Source organism: Sitophilus oryzae, unplaced genomic scaffold (genome assembly GCF_002938485.1).
Source record: "Sitophilus oryzae breed Bouriz unplaced genomic scaffold, Soryzae_2.0 scaffold_154_pilon_pilon, whole genome shotgun sequence".
In the NCBI taxonomy this organism is placed as follows: domain Eukaryota; kingdom Metazoa; phylum Arthropoda; class Insecta; order Coleoptera; family Curculionidae; genus Sitophilus; species Sitophilus oryzae.
The window spans coordinates 1,495,189-1,513,348 of record NW_022146225.1 but is presented as its reverse complement, the minus strand read 5'-3'; the positions used below and the strand labels follow the sequence as shown (position 1 = coordinate 1,513,348).

At 32.5% G+C, this 18,160-nt stretch overlaps 1 protein-coding gene and 2 long non-coding RNA genes across 3 annotated transcripts; 2 read left to right on the top strand and 1 right to left on the bottom strand.

Annotated features, from left to right (window-relative positions):
- Positions 1–25: 25 nt before the first annotated feature.
- LOC115878956 lies at positions 26–8,783 on the top strand. The gene is made up of 11 exons (XM_030895562.1): positions 26–416; positions 550–809; positions 868–1,057; positions 1,113–1,296; positions 1,357–1,502; positions 4,160–4,390; positions 4,455–4,659; positions 5,968–6,123; positions 6,259–6,445; positions 6,593–6,844; positions 7,804–8,783. The coding sequence occupies exons 1-11, from the start codon at positions 156–158 to the stop codon at positions 8,639–8,641; spliced, it is 2,910 nt and encodes a 969-aa protein (XP_030751422.1). The 5' UTR covers positions 26–155; the 3' UTR covers positions 8,642–8,783.
- A 3-nt stretch (positions 8,784–8,786) lies between these two features.
- LOC115878959 lies at positions 8,787–9,480 on the bottom strand. Its single transcript, XR_004049646.1, has 3 exons — positions 9,341–9,480; positions 9,081–9,287; positions 8,787–9,018 (listed from the first exon to the last, which is right to left on the bottom strand). It is a non-coding gene; the product is annotated as an uncharacterized LOC115878959 (long non-coding RNA).
- Positions 9,481–11,099: 1,619 nt separating this feature from the next.
- Positions 11,100–13,780, top strand: LOC115878979. Its single transcript, XR_004049648.1, has 4 exons — positions 11,100–11,335; positions 12,025–12,156; positions 12,339–12,541; positions 13,272–13,780. It is a non-coding gene; the product is annotated as an uncharacterized LOC115878979 (long non-coding RNA).
- The last annotated feature ends 4,380 nt before the right edge of the window (positions 13,781–18,160 follow it).

The following is an 18,160-nucleotide window of genomic DNA, read 5'->3' as shown; positions in this document are numbered from 1 at the left end:
CTTATAATTTTTTAATGGCCCCTCGTAAAAGAACTTTCATCGATCGACGCGTCATCGAAGTGACGTAGTTCGTGCCATCTGTCAAAACAAGACGAGAGTTTCGCATATAAAATGCAACGAAATTAGGTGAAATCTTCGAAAATACTGCCGAAAACATGTCCGAAAGTGAACTAGAAAGTGCGATTTCCATTCTGCAAGTGTGTGGAACTTCAAGAAACGTTTTAAATGCCCTCATATTGATTCGACAAAAAGTGGACTGGCCCAGAGGTCAAGAAAACGTTGCCATACTTCGCTCGAAGGGATGCTTGAAACAACTTACGCATATTTTGGTTAAATCTCCCCATAAAAGCTGTATAGACACGTCGTTGAGTATTTTAGGAAATTGCCTGATGGACAGAGCCTGTACAAGCGAAGTGGTAAGTTTATTTACATGTTTTTGTACTGTATTTAAAAGACGCAGATGTGGAATTATTTGTTTAACTTGACAACGTTGCAAAGGACTTTAATAATACGAGGGTACATCGTAAAATATATTGTTTTTTTTTGTAGGGCTCACAACACAATATTTTATCTGTTTTAAACCAACTGCTTAAAAAATACCCGAAGGATGACAGTATAAATGGAAGAACGTTAAGAATCATAGGCAACATGTGTCAACATAGAGATCAGTGGGCTAATATAATTATAGACCGTAAACCAGCATTGGTGGTGAATGCAGTTGATATAGTTAATCGAGCATCTAAAGATGAACTTTCTGAAGGTGACAAAATATCTGAAGCGACTATTATCACTTCATTAAGGGTGTTTAGGTATTTCTCTCTACCTTTTTTTTATATATTCTCGAAATTTAATTGTTAATATTTTTAGGGAATTGCTTAATTGTAATACGGTAATGACTTTAGTTAAGAACATGGGTGTTCTGAAAGCTGTTGGGTGTTTATTTATAAAATACAGTAACGATTGGAGGGAAAACAAGACAAATGAGAAGATAGTTTTGGATATTGTTCGAGTAATTCATGAGTATTCGAAATATAAGTATTATCACTCTATATTAGAGGTAAGTAGTCTTATTTGATAAATATGTACCTTTTGGAAGACATTTTTATACATAGATGAGGAATACTGAAAGAGGGGATTCGCTACTCCATTTGACAACGGTGTTGATTCTGGCACCGAAACGTATAGTTAAAATAATTATGAACTTCATAAAGAGTTGCCAGTTAAAGTCTGAACTACCAGTGAATGAGATATGTACAAAATTCATTGAAGTTTTAGAAAATCATTCGATTACAGAGGGTAAGAATGTCTTAAGTAGTTTATTAAACAGTTTAATTTTAATACTCTTTTTTTTTACAGAGCTTCCTAGTAATTACACTGAATACTTGCAGTGTTTCTGCCTATTACTCGACCATCCCGCTAATAGAAATGCCGAAAGATGCGGCAAGGCTGTGCCGTTGCTAATAAAAGTCCTTAAAGAACTAGATCAACCCTCAAATAATGTGGTAAGTCGAAATTTCGTTTAAATTTTTTCTTAGAGAGTTCATTTTGACGTTTTTTTTTTCGATCGTATGGTACCTGCACAAACCAGGCTAGCACAGGCGACTTGAGCGATAAAACTGAACGTCTGTGGGGGCCTTAAGAGTCTATTACGTTGTACTGTTCGTGTCGCTCTCAGGGTTCGGGTAAAGGGGATGTGTGGCTGAAGGAAATATATATTATATTTCAGAAATCTGGCTAAGGCTTATTTTTGCTTATTATATTGATCCTGTCGTATTAAGCCACGCCCGAAATTCCAAGCACACGTGCTTTGATTAAGGCTTGATTAAGGTTTGCAGAGCTTCAGCATTTGCCATAAAATAGCGAGCAATTTGTTACAAAACCATATAAATTATACATCACTGTAATCACAAAATTTCAACCTATTTACTATTGTAACAAAATTTTAAATTATGTCTTTATTTTCGAGAAAATTTAGTACAAACATAAGGAATATTTTTTGATGTTTGACCATCAAAATCTTAAAAATAAAGAAGTTGTCTAAAAATGTGCTACAATACGGATATAGTATAATCCTTTATCTTTAATTTCCTTCTTTATTTGTGTAAAAAATACCTAGTCAGTTTTACATAAAACGTTAAATGCCGAACGCTTATTTTGATACTTTTTCGGACTGGTGAAATGGACTCTTAAGAGTATTACCACAGAATTTCTAGCTACGCAACAGAAAAATACTCGAAATGCTAAAATTGCACAAATAGAATACTAGATGGCGCGACAATATCATAATCAGAATATAATTAGAAATTTTGAACTTTCGGTTTTGGATCGACGGCTCGTGGACGGCCTTATAGCTCGGCTAAATATGCACAGTTGCCAGATTCAAAAAGACTTAAATTGGCATCCCATTCTTTTTATTGTGTATAATAAAGTATGTGTTTCTTTCTATTCTTCTTTTCTTGTCAGATACACTTATATTAATTATTCCTTTGGCTATTAAAATAGTTTTAAGTATATTATTACAAAACATATACATTTTTTATATACACTACCTTATAATGTTAACTAAGAAAATACCTTTAATTACCTTTAAAATTAATAACATACAGGGCGATTGGCAGTGATATTTATTAATGCAGGAACGTTAGTAATGAAATATAAGTTTAATAATAATGGAAATAATTTATTAAAATGCAGTACAAAAAATGTTAACTGACTAAAAATACTATAATAACAAATTTCTTCCGTTTGCCACGTTATTTATATAGACCTAGGTAGATTTTAAAAAGTGACACAGGTACAATTAATAATATATTAGTTGGGCATAAAAGTTGCTGTCACGGCATCGAACAATAAATTAAAATTCGTAAAATAAATTAAAATTATTAATTAAACAAATCTTTATAAAGAAACGCAAGTATACCAAATTTGGGCCCAATCGAACTCCAGGAAATAATATCATAATAGTGTACTATATTATGGTACCACTCGGTATGCTTTAAGGTACCATAATATTGCAATGTCACCGAAGATCCGTAGTATACCAAATTTAAGAACAATCGAACGCCATGAAATGGTATCGTAATATGGTACTATATTAAGGTACCACTTTATATACATCATAGTTCAATCATATTATAATGTAACCGAAGATACGTAGTATACCAAGTTTGAGCCCAATCGAACGCCAGGAAATGGTATCGTAATATGGTACTATATTATGGTACCTCTTATTATGCTCCATGGTACCATAATATTACAATATCACCGAAGATACGTAGCATCCCAAATTTAAGCCCAATCGAACGCCATGTACATAATATGGTACTATATTATGGTACCAGATGATATGCATCATAGTACCATCATATTACAATGTCACCGAAAATACGTAGTATACCAAGTTTAAGCCCTATTGCCGCCATGTACCTAATATTGCTATATGGTACTATAGAAGGTACCACTTTATATGCTCCATGGTACCATGATATTACAATGTCACTGAAGATATAGTATACCAAGTTTAAGCCCAATCGAACGCCATGTATCGTAATATAGTACTTACTATATTATGGTATCACTTGATATGCTTCTGAAAAAAATGGCGTCCAGTTGGCTGGAAAAGGACGATCGATGACATTTCCCTTATAAATTTACATATAAAATGACAGCGATATTCATTTCATAGCTATCGCTAACGCCGTTTTTTCCCGATTGTACGATATGAACTTGGTAACACAATCGAACGTCAGGAAGTGGTATCATAATAGTAGAACAATACTTATTATATTGTCGCCGAATTACAATGAAACAGCTCCTGATCTATTTTAATATGTTTAAATGATGTAGCAAATTTGAAGGTAGGCTTTATCAGGAAGTATTACGATATGAATTACACAATGGCAACACTGCACAAAATTCTTTTAAATTTTGTTTGTAGAAAACTGCTTTCTTTTAAATTTATTGCCCTCTATTATGTAGTAGTGAAACTACCACATCAAAATATCTGATTTGGAGACAGGCTTTTAAAGCCTGTCTCCTTTTGTTACCTACAATTTTATACATGCAACGAGGCTTCTGTAGAGTAGCTAGATATTCTGTGGTATTACTCAAGGTGTAGAGACACCTTACTTAGTAGAGATAAAATAAATGTTTTTTTTAGGTGGAATCTTGTGTTATGCTTTTGAATACGCTGAACAAATTCAAGTACGATCCGAAATTGTTACTGGACCAATTACAAAACGGCATTGTGCCAGTTTTGATCGAGAAATTGACCTGGTTGGTCGGCGCTCCGGACAGTTTGAACTTGAAACATCTCAGCGAGAAAAAACGGAAGTATTACGCTCACAGCAGTCCGATAGTTAAAGTTAAAAAGAAGCGTATAGAGGGTGATGTAAGCAGAAATAAAAAAATTGCAATTTAAATAGATTTTATTGGCTTCTTTTTTATTTTTTTAGCTGCCTAGGGAGTGCATTCTAAAGTCTCCATCGCCATCTTCGAGCGACGATGAAACGGATATGCTGTACGACAGGTTTTTGAATCGTATTTGCAACCGGTACGACCGAAGTCCAAGTTCCTGTTCGAATTCTTCCGACGGTAATCCTCCGCTGTCTTGGGGCGAAGCTAGTTCTAGTTGCAGTCCTGCACCTTCCCTAGTCGACGGTAAGTTGCGGATAATAAATAGTAGGGATGTGCAAAAGTATCGATATTTTAAATATCGATATCGACGTTATCGATATTTTTTTGTTTTTCAAATGTTTTTAAATCCGTTATAATATTGTACAAAAAACTATCTACTCCTTAGTTATTAAAATACTGACTTTTTAAGTAATTTGGCGTTACTAAATAGTACAGTCGTGCAAAAATAACGATATTTAAATTTTGATATCGGTTTTTTTTTAAATATCGAAATTTTTATTCTTCAATTTGGCGTAATTAAATAATTAGAAAAAATGTCTATGTGTACTAAATAATAAATAATTAGAGAGGCACAAAGATGTCGTCAAATTAGATATCGATGTCGTTCTTTGAAATATCGATAATTTTAATTTGTCAAATTTGTGAAAATATAAAATATCCAGTCTATATCGATATTTTAAATGTTGATATCGATTTTCTTAAACATCGAAATTTTTATTTCTCCATAATATATAGATTTTTCAATTCGGCGTAATTAAATAGGGAGGGACGTACAAATATATCGACATTTAAATATCGATATCGGCCTTCGAAAGTGTAGGTATTTTTTTTTAAATCAAACAAAAATATAAAAAATAGTCATTATATATTTTAATGTCGATTTTAAAATATCGGTATCGATATTTTTTTAATCGATTATAATATTATAAAAAACTATCTAGTCCCTAGTTATTAAAATACCGACTTGTTAAGTAATTTAGCGTTACTAAAGAGTAGAGACGTGCAAAAATATCGATATTTAAATTTTGATATCGATTTTTTTAAATATCAAAACTTTTATTTTTCAAATTGGTGTAATTAAATAATAGAGACGCGCAAAGATGTCGTTCTTTGAAATATCGATAATTTTAATTTGTCAAATCCGTTAAAATATAAAAGAAATTCCATATGAAACTATCGAATTTTTAAGTAATTTCGCGATACAAAATAATAGGGTCGTGCAAAAATATGGATATTTTAAATGTTGATATCGATTTTTTTCAACACCGAAATTTTTACTTCTCCATTCCTATTCAAAATATAGATTTTTTTAATTCAGCGTAATTAAATTTGTTAAAATATTATAAAAAATATCCAATCTATATTTTGTCAAATATCTTTTTTTGAAGTAATTTGCGTTAATTTATAGTAGGGTTGTACAAAAATATCGAAATAGTAAATATCGATATCGATTTTTAATTATCGATATCGATTTTTTTAAATATCGCTAAAAGTCGATTTCTATATTTAAAAAATAGTTATTTTTATTGTTTTTCTTTTGAATTTTTCCAGAATCAGATTCTGATAACTATTCACCAGTATGTAGTGAATCTGACGAAAGAGATTTTCCCCTACCAAATCCTTTGGATGATTATTCAGATCCAGCGCCTCCTGTACCAGATTTGGACGATTCTATGGACAATGACGATACTTTAGAAGAAGTTGAAGGTAAGATATTTGTCACTTGTATTTTTTGTCCTATCCCTTGATATTTCTGAATCAAAAATTTAGGGTTTATTTTTTTATTTCACATGGAATATTTAAAATATTTAATTTCACATATAAGTGCTTCTTTACTTCCAGAATCTAACCAGGCAGTGTGCGACACTTTAAAAATCGAACTCATGATGGAAATAATGAAACTCGTGAAGAGTTACATTCAGCTGAAGCCCGCAGTTCCTCAACTGGTCAACCTAGATCTGTTCATGCAGCTCACTAAGTGCGCTTTAAAAAATACCTACGACTTGGAAATGTTTTGCGACCTTCTCAGGTAAGTTAATTTTTTTCTCAAAGATGCCTATTTTATATGTCTTGATCTCTTATCTATGATAAACACTACATTAAATATCAGATTTTGCTAGATCTCTGTATACTGCGATATACATGTTTACTTATTATTTTGATTTATATCTTGCAGCAATCACGAGTATATCATTCCTCTAATGCAAACCGACTTCGTCCACATCATATGCTCGATTAGAGACTCTTTACCAGCTCATGAATTCTGCTTCAAATGTTCAATAAATAACCACGTGACCGCATCGATTTTGAACAAAATATCCGAGGTGGCAGAATCGGCAGCGGGTAGGGGTGAGATCGCGCACAAACTGATGAGGGGCGACAACAAATTGAAACAGAAAATTGTCATGGTCATTCCCTACATCATAAGGTAGGTTATGTTATGTTGTTGCTACTTTGAATAAGAAGACTAAGGAAGAGGCATATCAAAAATCTTAGGTCCACCGCGATGGGCCTCAAATATGGCCGACTTAAATTCCGGTTTATCAGTGCCGTTCTAATTTTATTTAAAAAATGTAAAACTATGTTGTAGGGTAGACGTAGGATAGACTCAATGTTTTTTTTTATTTTACGTTGTGAATAAATGTTGGTAGTTATTAAAATTGTTATAAAAATATAAAATTCAAATAAAAATAGATAAGTTATAATAATTATTTATAACCATAAACATCCGATACGCTACTGAAGCAGGTAAGTCAAATTGACGTATCTAAATTCTTTGACATATAATCTTTGACAAGGATTAAATAAAAACAAAAATGCAAGAAAAAATATGTAATTAGTTAATTTAAGTGAATTTCATAAATGATCGGTTTACTACACGTATGTATATTATATAGTCACTTACTAGCGAAAAGTTGTTCCATTATTTCACTCGATTTTTGCCGAGATCTACCGCACGCTACACAACCAACTATTTTACAGTTTTTTTCGATAAACCGCGATAGTGTCACTGTTAATTTAAGTTCTGCCACAATTTCCATCAAGATTTCCTACCTTTATACAACTATCAGTAGTAGAATAAATAATAAATAATATAAAATAAGCTCCTTAAAGACTGACAAATCCACAAAATTTCAAATCAAATTTAAATGTGTCAAATGAATCGTCAAACAGAACTGTCAAGGATCCCCACCCTAGAGTCCTTTTTCCGCCCACCATGCATGAATACATGGATAGCATTACGCTCCTTCCTTAGTCTTCTTATTCAAAGTGGTGCTACTACTGCTACATAAATTTTGCGGATATAGAAATGACGAAAGGCGTTTTTGAGGATGTTTATTTAATAATAGTCAGGGAAACATGCTAATCTCTATTACTTTTTCACAGAAATCGTTCGATTCTCGGCAAATTCATGCTGAACTGTGGCGGTCTTGAAATCCTCATGACGATGCTTCGTCATAGAAACGAACAAGAAAATCGACGCAGCCTGAAGACGCTGTGTCAAATGGCCAGCCACAGGCTCTTAATAGCCAATCCCAGGGAACTGTCCAACACCCTAAACAAACCGAAAATCGTCGCCAACAAATACAAACCTCCGGAACCGCACAAGAACATCGTCAGCTTCGTTTTGGACGATGAAAGTGTCGTTAAAGCCGACCGAGACTTCCTCAGTGCGAAATCCGACTTTTTTAACGGTCTCCTCAACGGACATTTCAAGGAAAGTACCGAGTCCGAGGTGGTACTGGCCAAAGTCGACTCGAAAAGCTTCAAATGTCTGCTGCATTTGTTGGAGAACGTCGATAGAACTGAGACGATCGAGATAGATTTGGACTTGGACGCTTTGCTGGACGTTATAATGCTGTGCGATCGGTTTCTTTTGACAGAACTATGTATGGCGCTCACAGATTCAGTGGAGCAGTACCGGATAACCACCAAAACAGTTCCAATGATCTACAATTGGAGTGTCGTGTCCGCTACAAACCTCCTAAGAGTGGAAAGCGTCGCCTACGCTCTGGTAGTCAGAGTTGACGAGAAAGAACGATTCTCGATGTTCGAGAATTTGTTTCGGTTGGGTTGCAAGGATCAGTTGTTGGAAGACATGCAAAATTTGCTCGTGAGGTACCTGACATTGAGCGATTACAACCAGAGAGTGAGGGATTTGTATGGGAAGAGGAAAAACATGAAGGATCGGATGAGAGACCAGCTGCTGAAAGAGTATGTTTAGTAATTGTAAGTGTTTTGTGTAATAATAATTATTTTAAAGTCTGTGATATGATATAGTTTAAATTAAGTAATTGTTTAGGTGTATATTGACGTATAAATGACTTATTTCTATAAAATAATTCTAATAAAATAATAAATTTCTATCAATATTCTTTCATATATTTGCATAAGTTATACATAAATGGCGATAAACAAAAATTCTAATATTCCACAAATTTGTTCAGTATTAAGTTCAATTTCTTCTAAGGTTTGTAAATGAACCTGTAAAATCTCAGCTATTTTTTCTATCGAAAAAAGCAGTTAAAGATATGCCATTATTTTGACCATATTAGCTATAAATTCGTTAAAGTCACCTCTGTATCTTCTACTAACTTAAACCTAGAATATATAATTTTTGTTAGTGTATTCTAGATATTTTTGTAAAGTATAGGAATTCCTACGAGTCCTGTCTAATAAATCAGTAAGAGCTTTCTTTGTCCCTTGACAATAACATTCCATTTTAGGGCATTATGCTTTAGCATTTCCAATCATATCCTCTATCTGCCTCTATACAACGTACAACAAACATTCCATTTTATTTAGTGCAGTAAGTGGGTTTGTTTTTGAAAACTGATTTAATCCTCCAAATTATTTCCCGTAAGAGTGAACTAAAAATGCAGCATTAGTGTGTATAAGGATATAATAAAACTAGTGTGAATACTTTTTCTTGAATCCTGAGCGTTTTTCATATAAAAGGTTTGGATTCTTTAGCTTGTAAACCAAAAATATTTTCAGTAATCTCGAAATCTCTGGCTGGTCTCTGGATAGAAAATAGAAATATTTGAATTTTATTTACTATTGCTGTACCATGGTACAAAGAATACAAGGTATGATATTGCGCAGGTTGGTCGCTACGTCACAGGTGATAACTGGCGCTATTGGTCAGCACTCTCCGCGCGCCAGTTCAAATCGTCAAGATATTGTTATAAACCTGTTTTTTTGTTTATGTACCGTCATTGAATTATCGCTAAGCAAGTTACTGTGGAGCAGTGCGTAAGGAGTCGGGCTAGGAAGCGAGAGACCTGAGTTCGAATCTCGGCCGGGACATAACTTTTTATTTATTTTTTAAATACTGTTGTATTCTATAGTTTATTTTTGTAGTATAAAAAAAAGAACTATTTATTCTGTTATTTTTTAATCTCCGGTATTAATATAAATTGATTGTTGGTACAACACCTCATTTAATATAAAATAATATTCTACTTTTTGAAATGTATCGGGCACTAATTGTACCTAAAAGTAATATATTTTTAGTGATATACCATATTGTAAACTATTTAATATTTCAGTCACTTAAAAAGTTAATTTGCATTGAATAATTGCCTACCATTAAAGGAAATTTGAGCTATATAATCCTTGATGGTCATATTCTGGGTATGCAAATACTTCCTCTAAATTTTGGGTTTCGTTCAACCGATTTATTCTCAAAACCTGAAACATCTACATATAAAAAGAAGCACAGGTCACTAATTATAATAGACTTCACCCTTGGAATTACTTCTATCACAATTACAATACATTCATCTGCATTGGCATTTTCTACTTTTCGATGGGAAACTTCAACTTCCCAACATTTTTTAAATGATGTAACAATTCCTCTTGTGGTTACTTTTCCATAGATATCCTCATCTCTGTCCTCATGTGAATTCAGAGGCAATGAACATGAAAATTATTTACCATAAACATCGCAAACTAAAAACCTAATAAACAATTTTATACCGAATATAGAAATAAATTCAGTATTCTTACCTATTATCGTCCAAATCCATGTTAATAGATAATTATTTTTAAATATATTTTTGGAACTGCTGGTTTTAGTAATTATTAAATTAAACGAACTAAAAAGTTTTAAAAATAAACAATTCTTAACCATAACCCTAAAAAATGCAGATCTCCTGTCAACTTTCTTTATTTTTTATTTATTCATTATTTTCCTGGTGACGTCACAGGTGGTATGCGCGAACTGAACGAAATTGGAGCCGCTATCGATCATACCTATATCATACCTTGTATTCTTTGTACCATGTTGCTGTACTTCTTTATTTTTGTTGTCTTTGTCTAATAATTAACCATAGATTATATTCTGGAATCTCTCTTTTTAATTATTTTTTTAGGACACTGGCTGGATGACCCGTATCAATTCAAGCCATGTAAAATTAAAGAAGAGGAAATATATGCCAGATCTGTGGTTGTAGATGTTTTAAGCCTTAAATTTAAAAAAGAAGAAGAAACTTTATTTTGATTCTGTGGTTACGGTTCTATTAAGACCTGAAATACGGAAAAGAAGAATTTCCAATGTTGCCAAGACCTTAGCAAAATCCTGAAACTAATCTAAATCAATATTTTGGTAAGTCTAAAATGAATTGAATCGATACAAAATCATGATAAATCTAATAAACATTTAATATAAACTTTGTTTCAGTACTTTCAGTAAAATAAATAACATATTTTGTTTTAGACACGACATTATTCATGCAGCAAAAAATGACAAGTGCATCCAAGCTGACAACGTTGGCGCCATACATTTTTCCGTTTTTTAGAGGAAGTTGTTATGCCATTCTTACAATTTTTCTGATTTTTATATGGAAAAAGTGATTTTTCTGTGCACTATATAAGTCTGTTCTGTTTCTTAAGGCCTGTTTAATCTCCTGAAAATGTAAGTACCCATTATTTTGCCTGTTTTCTATAGATTTTTTCACTTTCAAATATTCCAATTGCATCATCATTAAAAGCTTATTTTTCTAATCTTCATAATTTTCGTCTTCTAAATCGAGTATATGGAAATATAGATAATTCCTTGATGTCACTATTGTACAATAGAAGTAAAGTTACTTTAGATTAATGCTTCATACTTAGAAATAGGTACTTGGTATTCTTTCAGCCATGTCTCTGTAGAGTTTAAAGATGCTTTTTATTCCTAAAGGTAATTTTTTTAGGTGTTTGTTAATTCATACCTTGTTCGTACAGACCTTACAGACAATCAAGTTTTTCTACATCATTTAGATTAAAGTCAGTGTTAGTATAGTCAAAGTTGCCTCCATTTCTCCACGTTTACTAATACCCGTAAAACTTTCAGATTAATAAACCATTTTTAAGTTTTAAATACTGTATGATCGAAAAAAAAAACGGCGTCCAGTTGTCTGGGAAATGACGATCGACGACATTTCCCATATAAATTTACATATAAAATGACAGCGATCTTCATTTCATAGCCATCGTTGACGCCGTTTTTTCTGGATCATACGGTATATAAGTATATCACTATCGTGATCTGCACAGACTGTGTCATCTGTTAGTCAAATTTGCTATGTTTTAATATAATGCTTTAATTTCTTTCTTTTTTAGGAGTATTATTAATACACACCCATCCTGCAAAGACCACCTAAAATAGAAGAGATCTGGATCACCTCTTAAATAATTCTGATGTTTGGCTATCATTCCAGTTTACGAGATTGATTTCACATTATCCAAATAAAGGTTAGTTTATTTTATTATTTAAAAACAATTTTAATAAATTTCTTAACTGGTTAGGCTTTCTTAACCGCTAGACTAACCCTATTTTAAGATATATTTAATATTAAAATGAAACAAAAAAAAACAATTTATAGCATACCTAATTAATGAAATGTAATGTAATATTATGTATTTCTTTTTTACAGCTTTTGTACAACAAATCAATGGATGTATACAGTTCCAAGGCAGTACATTTATCCTTTTGGTGAATATCATATTAACAACAATGTGCACCAGGACAGCTGCACTTCAATTCAACCACTCTGTCTTCAAGATGCCATTATGTTGATTACATTCAACAGTAGATTGAGGATGAAATTCATCATGAAGAGGAACTAAATAACTTTAGGTAAATTGTAATAAAGGGTGTTTTTTTTAACAAATATATTCAACCTCGTATTGTATTTTGTAAAATATATGATTAATTTCAAATAATTATAGTTTATCATCTGATTTTCTTTAGTTTAAGGCGACTATAAATACTTTTAACTGTGTATCGCCTATAAGATGATAAACATTTTGTAATTTGTAACAGTTTGTTAATTATAATAATTCAAATATTTCTTAATTACAAAAACAGCTAATTTAACCAAGTTTTTTCCAAGGAGGTTACTTTCATAGAGAAAATGGGATATATCCTCTATTATAGATGCGGGATAACAGCGGTATCAGGTCTAAGGAGAGACCAAGTTAAAGAGGTGGAGAAAATGGAGACATATCCTCCAACCTCCAGCTTATGGGTATCTCAGCCGGAGATAAGCTTCTGGATTGTGAAGATCTCGGATGGCCAATCCCCATCATGAAATGATGTTTACCCTCCGAGGAGGTAGATGTCCACTCCTTGGAGGGAGAACATCTGTTGTAAGAGGAGGATGGGAAATACCCTGTCCCCCCTACAACATGAAAATCCCCGTATATGATGAGTTATAACTCCCACTCATTCCACATTCTACATGTTCCCTACCAATTAACTAGTTATCTATGTCCCTACCAATTAACTAGTCATAGATGTAACAGCTTTTAATCAAACTTGTTAGTGAACAATTAATTAATTATATTTTTTTTTATTTTTCTTACAGAACCGAGACTTTCCAGAAGTATGGCCAGAAGATTTATTCACCTCAACATACGCATCAGCATGTCCATCAAGACCTTGGATTGAAGACACTTTTAATATTACTGTTGTTAATAAAATATAATATACTAATAAATAATAATTAATAATAAATGAGTTTTATTGGACTAAAATATATTATACTGTCTATTCGTGAACAAATCGAAAATGCTTTTAACTATCACAATTATAAATAAATAATATATTCTCATACTAAACTACTTAACAAGAGTTGTTCTGGAGTGGACAGTATTCTATAATATCTATTCCTACCCTTCAAAATCCAACATTTGAGAGATCGAAAGAAAGTTTATCAGAGCATATTTGACTTGGTAAATGCTCAGATATTTAGATCAAAAATTTTCAACTAAATGGTGAATGTAACTGCTTACTCCCTGGTATCAAAATATATCTCCTCGCTCTCATATGTTGCTGAAAATAATTCCAGATCCCTCATTTTTAACAAAAGTTGCCCAAAATAATTTCTGACCAGCAAATTTTGGAGAACCTGACCAACGAGCTCGAACAGTTAGATTTTTTTGGAAAAACGGCCATAACTTCTAAACTAAAAGAGATATCGAGGAACGGAAGCCGGCAATCGATAGGGAATTAAATTCTCTATAAGGGTGCAAATTTAGGGGATGATCGGAGCAAAAAAAAATTTCTCGGCAAAAATGAAGGAAGGTTAACCCCTTACCTCATTTTTCGCCAAAAATTTTTTTTGTTTCCGATCTCGCCCTCATCTTGCGCCCTTATAGAGGGTTGAAATGCCTATCGATAGCGCTGTTCCGTTCCCCTCCAACCCTTATAGTTTCCGTGATATTAGGGGTTGAATTTTTCCAACGAGGTCGAATTGCTAGAGATAGCAGAAAAATCGTTGATTAATGCTTTATTTAGGTGTGCTACTAAATTTACTTTTTACCTCTTCACGCTTATGCTATCCTGATAGAAATCGGCGATTTTTGAGCCGGTTTAAAAATTTTCGTGTAGTCTGTCAAAAAGTGAATTTTCTCGGACTTGTATCAGGAGTACATGAGAGCGCCTAGGTAAATATTATCTCTTCACACTTATATGTTCCTGATAGAAATCATAATTTTGAATAAGGATTAAATATGTTCGTTAAATTTTTGTTAAAAGCTGAATTTTCGCGGATTTGTATCAGGAGTACATAAGAGCGAAGAGGTATATACTTTAAATTTTTCATGCAATTTTTGCTAGGTTGAAATACCAGGGATTTGTATTAGGAGTGCATAAGAGTGAGGAGGTAAAAGTAGCTATTATTTTTATATAAAATACTGTCTATTCCTGAACAACTTGTTACGTGATTAGACGGTATTTCGAATATATTTTTTGAATAAAACTCATTTATTTTTAACGACTCTTTATTAACATATTAGTTTGTATTAACTATATTAAAATCCCAGGTCTTGATGGAGATGCTGATGTCTATGTTGAGGTAAATAAATCTTCCGACAACCCTTGTGGAAAATCTTGGATCTGTAAGAAAAAATAAAGAAATAATTAACATTAATTGATTACAACATGATCGAAAAAAAAACGGCGTCAACGATGGCTATGAAATGAAGATTGCTGTCATCTTCTATGTAAAATTATATGGGGAATGTCATCAATCATCATTTCCAAACCAACCGAACGCAGTATTTTCGATCATACGGTATAACTTTTAACTTAACAAAAAAAAATATGGTTAAGTTAGTTGTATTGGTAATTAAGAAATATTTTCGTTAAAATAATTAAAAAACAGTTAAAAATTAAATTAAAAATTAAGTCTATAGGCAACTCTATATACACGTTAAGGTATTTCTGGTTGCCTAAAACAAAAAATTATGTAAATAATGTATTTACAGTTGCATAAAACTAAAGTAAATTGTGCGCCAAAATATTTTATTTAAAATTAAACATTTATAGCTACATATTTTACAAAAGACAATAATTATTGGGTATTTATTAAACATATTCGACCTTAAAAATACACATTTTAGTGTAATTTACCCAAAATTAATTAGTTTCCTCTTCAATTATGAATTTCATCCTCATTCCACTGTTAAATCTTGAATTTAATCAGTCTGATGGCCTCTTGAAGTGCAGCTGTCCCAAAAAATCCTTGTTCCAAAGCAGTACAATATCGCATCCAAAAACTCAATTTTAAATGGATTTAGAAACAAAATGAAGAGAAAATCAATTAGAAATAATTCCAAAATTATAAATTCTGTGTAAGCATCAATAGAAATGAAGGACTTGGAATCCTTAGGGGGAGAATAGCAGTAATATAAACAATAATATAAATAAAGAGATTTATAAGTACAAACACAAAAGGCAAATAATAAATTACATTTAAGAATAATTAAGTTTTACTCTGTATGGTCTGATTAATTGAAAAAAGTGATTGAAAATGATTCCAAAATTACAATTCTATAATGATAATACAGATAAAATACCTTGGAGAAGTCTTGACACAACGAGATGATACAAGTAAATGATAATTGATAATTCAGAAATACTTAAAATAATAATTTTCATAGAATGAAGATAATATCGTAGAAAAAAAAGAATTAGAGGTATGGGGAATTAAAATTCAATTATACTATACGAAGACTTATAAATACAATCAAAAGAAGAGTTCATAGAATTGAAAGATGACATTCCCATAAGGAAGAATATATGTGAGAAAAAAAAGTGAAATAAATAAATGGTGGAGAGTGGGTAAAATGACAGAAAATAGAATAGAATCACAAAAAATATACAGATATATTATAAGACAGTCATTAGAAGAGTAGTCAGAAGTAATCAGAATGGAAGAGTCAGTCGTTGGAAGAGCATAATATATAGAATTGATGAATGATATTCCAATAATAAAGAATATATGGCAGACAAAAATAGAGAGGTAGGCCAAAAGGAAGGTGAAGAAAAAAGTATTAGATGATACTAAAAAAATAGAAAAGTATGTGGTGAATAAAAACTGGAAAATTTACTAAAGATTATGCTTGGCCACCTCTACCAAATATCTAGTCAAAATATGACTCAAGCACATAAAGAAAAATCCTCCAGAGCATATAAGTTCGCCCCCCTTCATCAGATTTGACCCTTGGCCGACGATTAAGCCTCACCAGTCAGTTCCCATCCCAGCTAAGCAGCCTCGTCTCGGGTCACCCTCGTCACCCGTCGGACAGACATCCACCGGGACCCCTACAGGCGGACCCCCTCATCATCTTCAATGTGTCCGATATCCCGCCCCTGCCTCTTCGAGGGTCACGGAATACGTGCACGAAGAAGTCTCGAGCTTGGGTGCCAGGTCGTATCCGGCCGAAGCCTCTAGCGTTAGAACACCTAGCTCGTAAACCAGAGGGTGGTGACTCCCTTGGGTACCTCTGCATGCTACACAGGTCATCGATGCCCGAACATCAGGGTTAGGGGTGACCCGGGTCTCCCTCCTCTTAGGGAGGCTAGCTATGATGCTCTGGAGTCGATGTTACTGAGGAAAATTCATTGGAAAAATGCTAGGAAAAACAGAACGACATATTAGACATCAGGTTTTTGGAATGAATGGCGAATGCGCCAGGAATTAATGGGAAATTAGTTTATTTGGAGATTTTTAAGTGTATTATTATTGTGTTTAAATTATATTGACACACAGGCAAACCAAATCAACAGAATGAAAATGAATCAACAGAAAATGGAAACAGAATCCGTAAAATTATGGCAATTCATGGCATATCTGAAAATGACATGAAAATGAATCAAAACTATCTCTGAACAAGGAACTGCACAAGAAAAAAAGTATTAGAAAAATAACTCAATAAAAAAAATACAAATAAAAATGACTTACAAAAATAGTCAATGGAATATTGCAAAGAATTGAAAAATTATATTCTTGCCACAATGGAGGAAATATGGCAGTCAAGCTATTATAAAGAAATGAAAGTAAACCAGCAACATGAAGTAAAATTCTAAGAAAAAAAGAGATAAAAGCAAAATTGGCCTAAGTAAAAAATAGATGGTCTCTGAAATAGTCAATTATAATAAGGAACCATTAAAATATAACTCAGAGGCTCATTGGAATTTCTTTCTTGCTTAAATGTAAAATTTTGAAATCCGCTGATGAACAGAAGAAACATCATCAAACGGATAAATCTACAATCTACTGCTTTGGAACTGTATGCATCCATCGACTTGTGGAAAATCTGTAAAAAAAGAAATAAATAGCATTAAGTTTTATTATAATGTATATCTACATATTTTACAAAAACACAGTAATATTAGATATGTATTTAATAAAGATATATTTAATTATTAAAAAAACTTTTAGTATCACTTACCTCAAATTATTTAGGTGCTTTTCAATGATGAATTTCATCCTCATTCCACTCTTGAATGTTGAATTTCATCAACCTAATGTTATCTTGATGAGGGCGGTTGACTTGGAATACAGTTCTTTCAAAAAATCCTTGTTCCAAAGCAGTACAATATCCCAATCAAAAACTCAATTTTAGAATTACAAACGGAATGAAAAGAAAGTAATTAGAAAATAAATCCAAAACCATACAATTCCAGGAAGGCACCAACAGAAATGAAATGAAAGACTTGAAAGTCTTAGAAGAATAGCAGTAAAATAAACAATAATAGAAGAGACTTAGAAATACAATCAATTAGAAGAAAATAATAAAGAGAAACACTGTTAGTGTTGTTTGATAGCATCATATCTCTTAAAGAAAAGTGAAACGTTGTGAAATGTGTCCTATGGTCAGGAAATCTGGGGATTGTCGACTGCCAGTATTTGCTAGTTCATTTAGCGTTATCCAGGGTGCACCACGAGGAGGCGAACTAGCTTTGCAC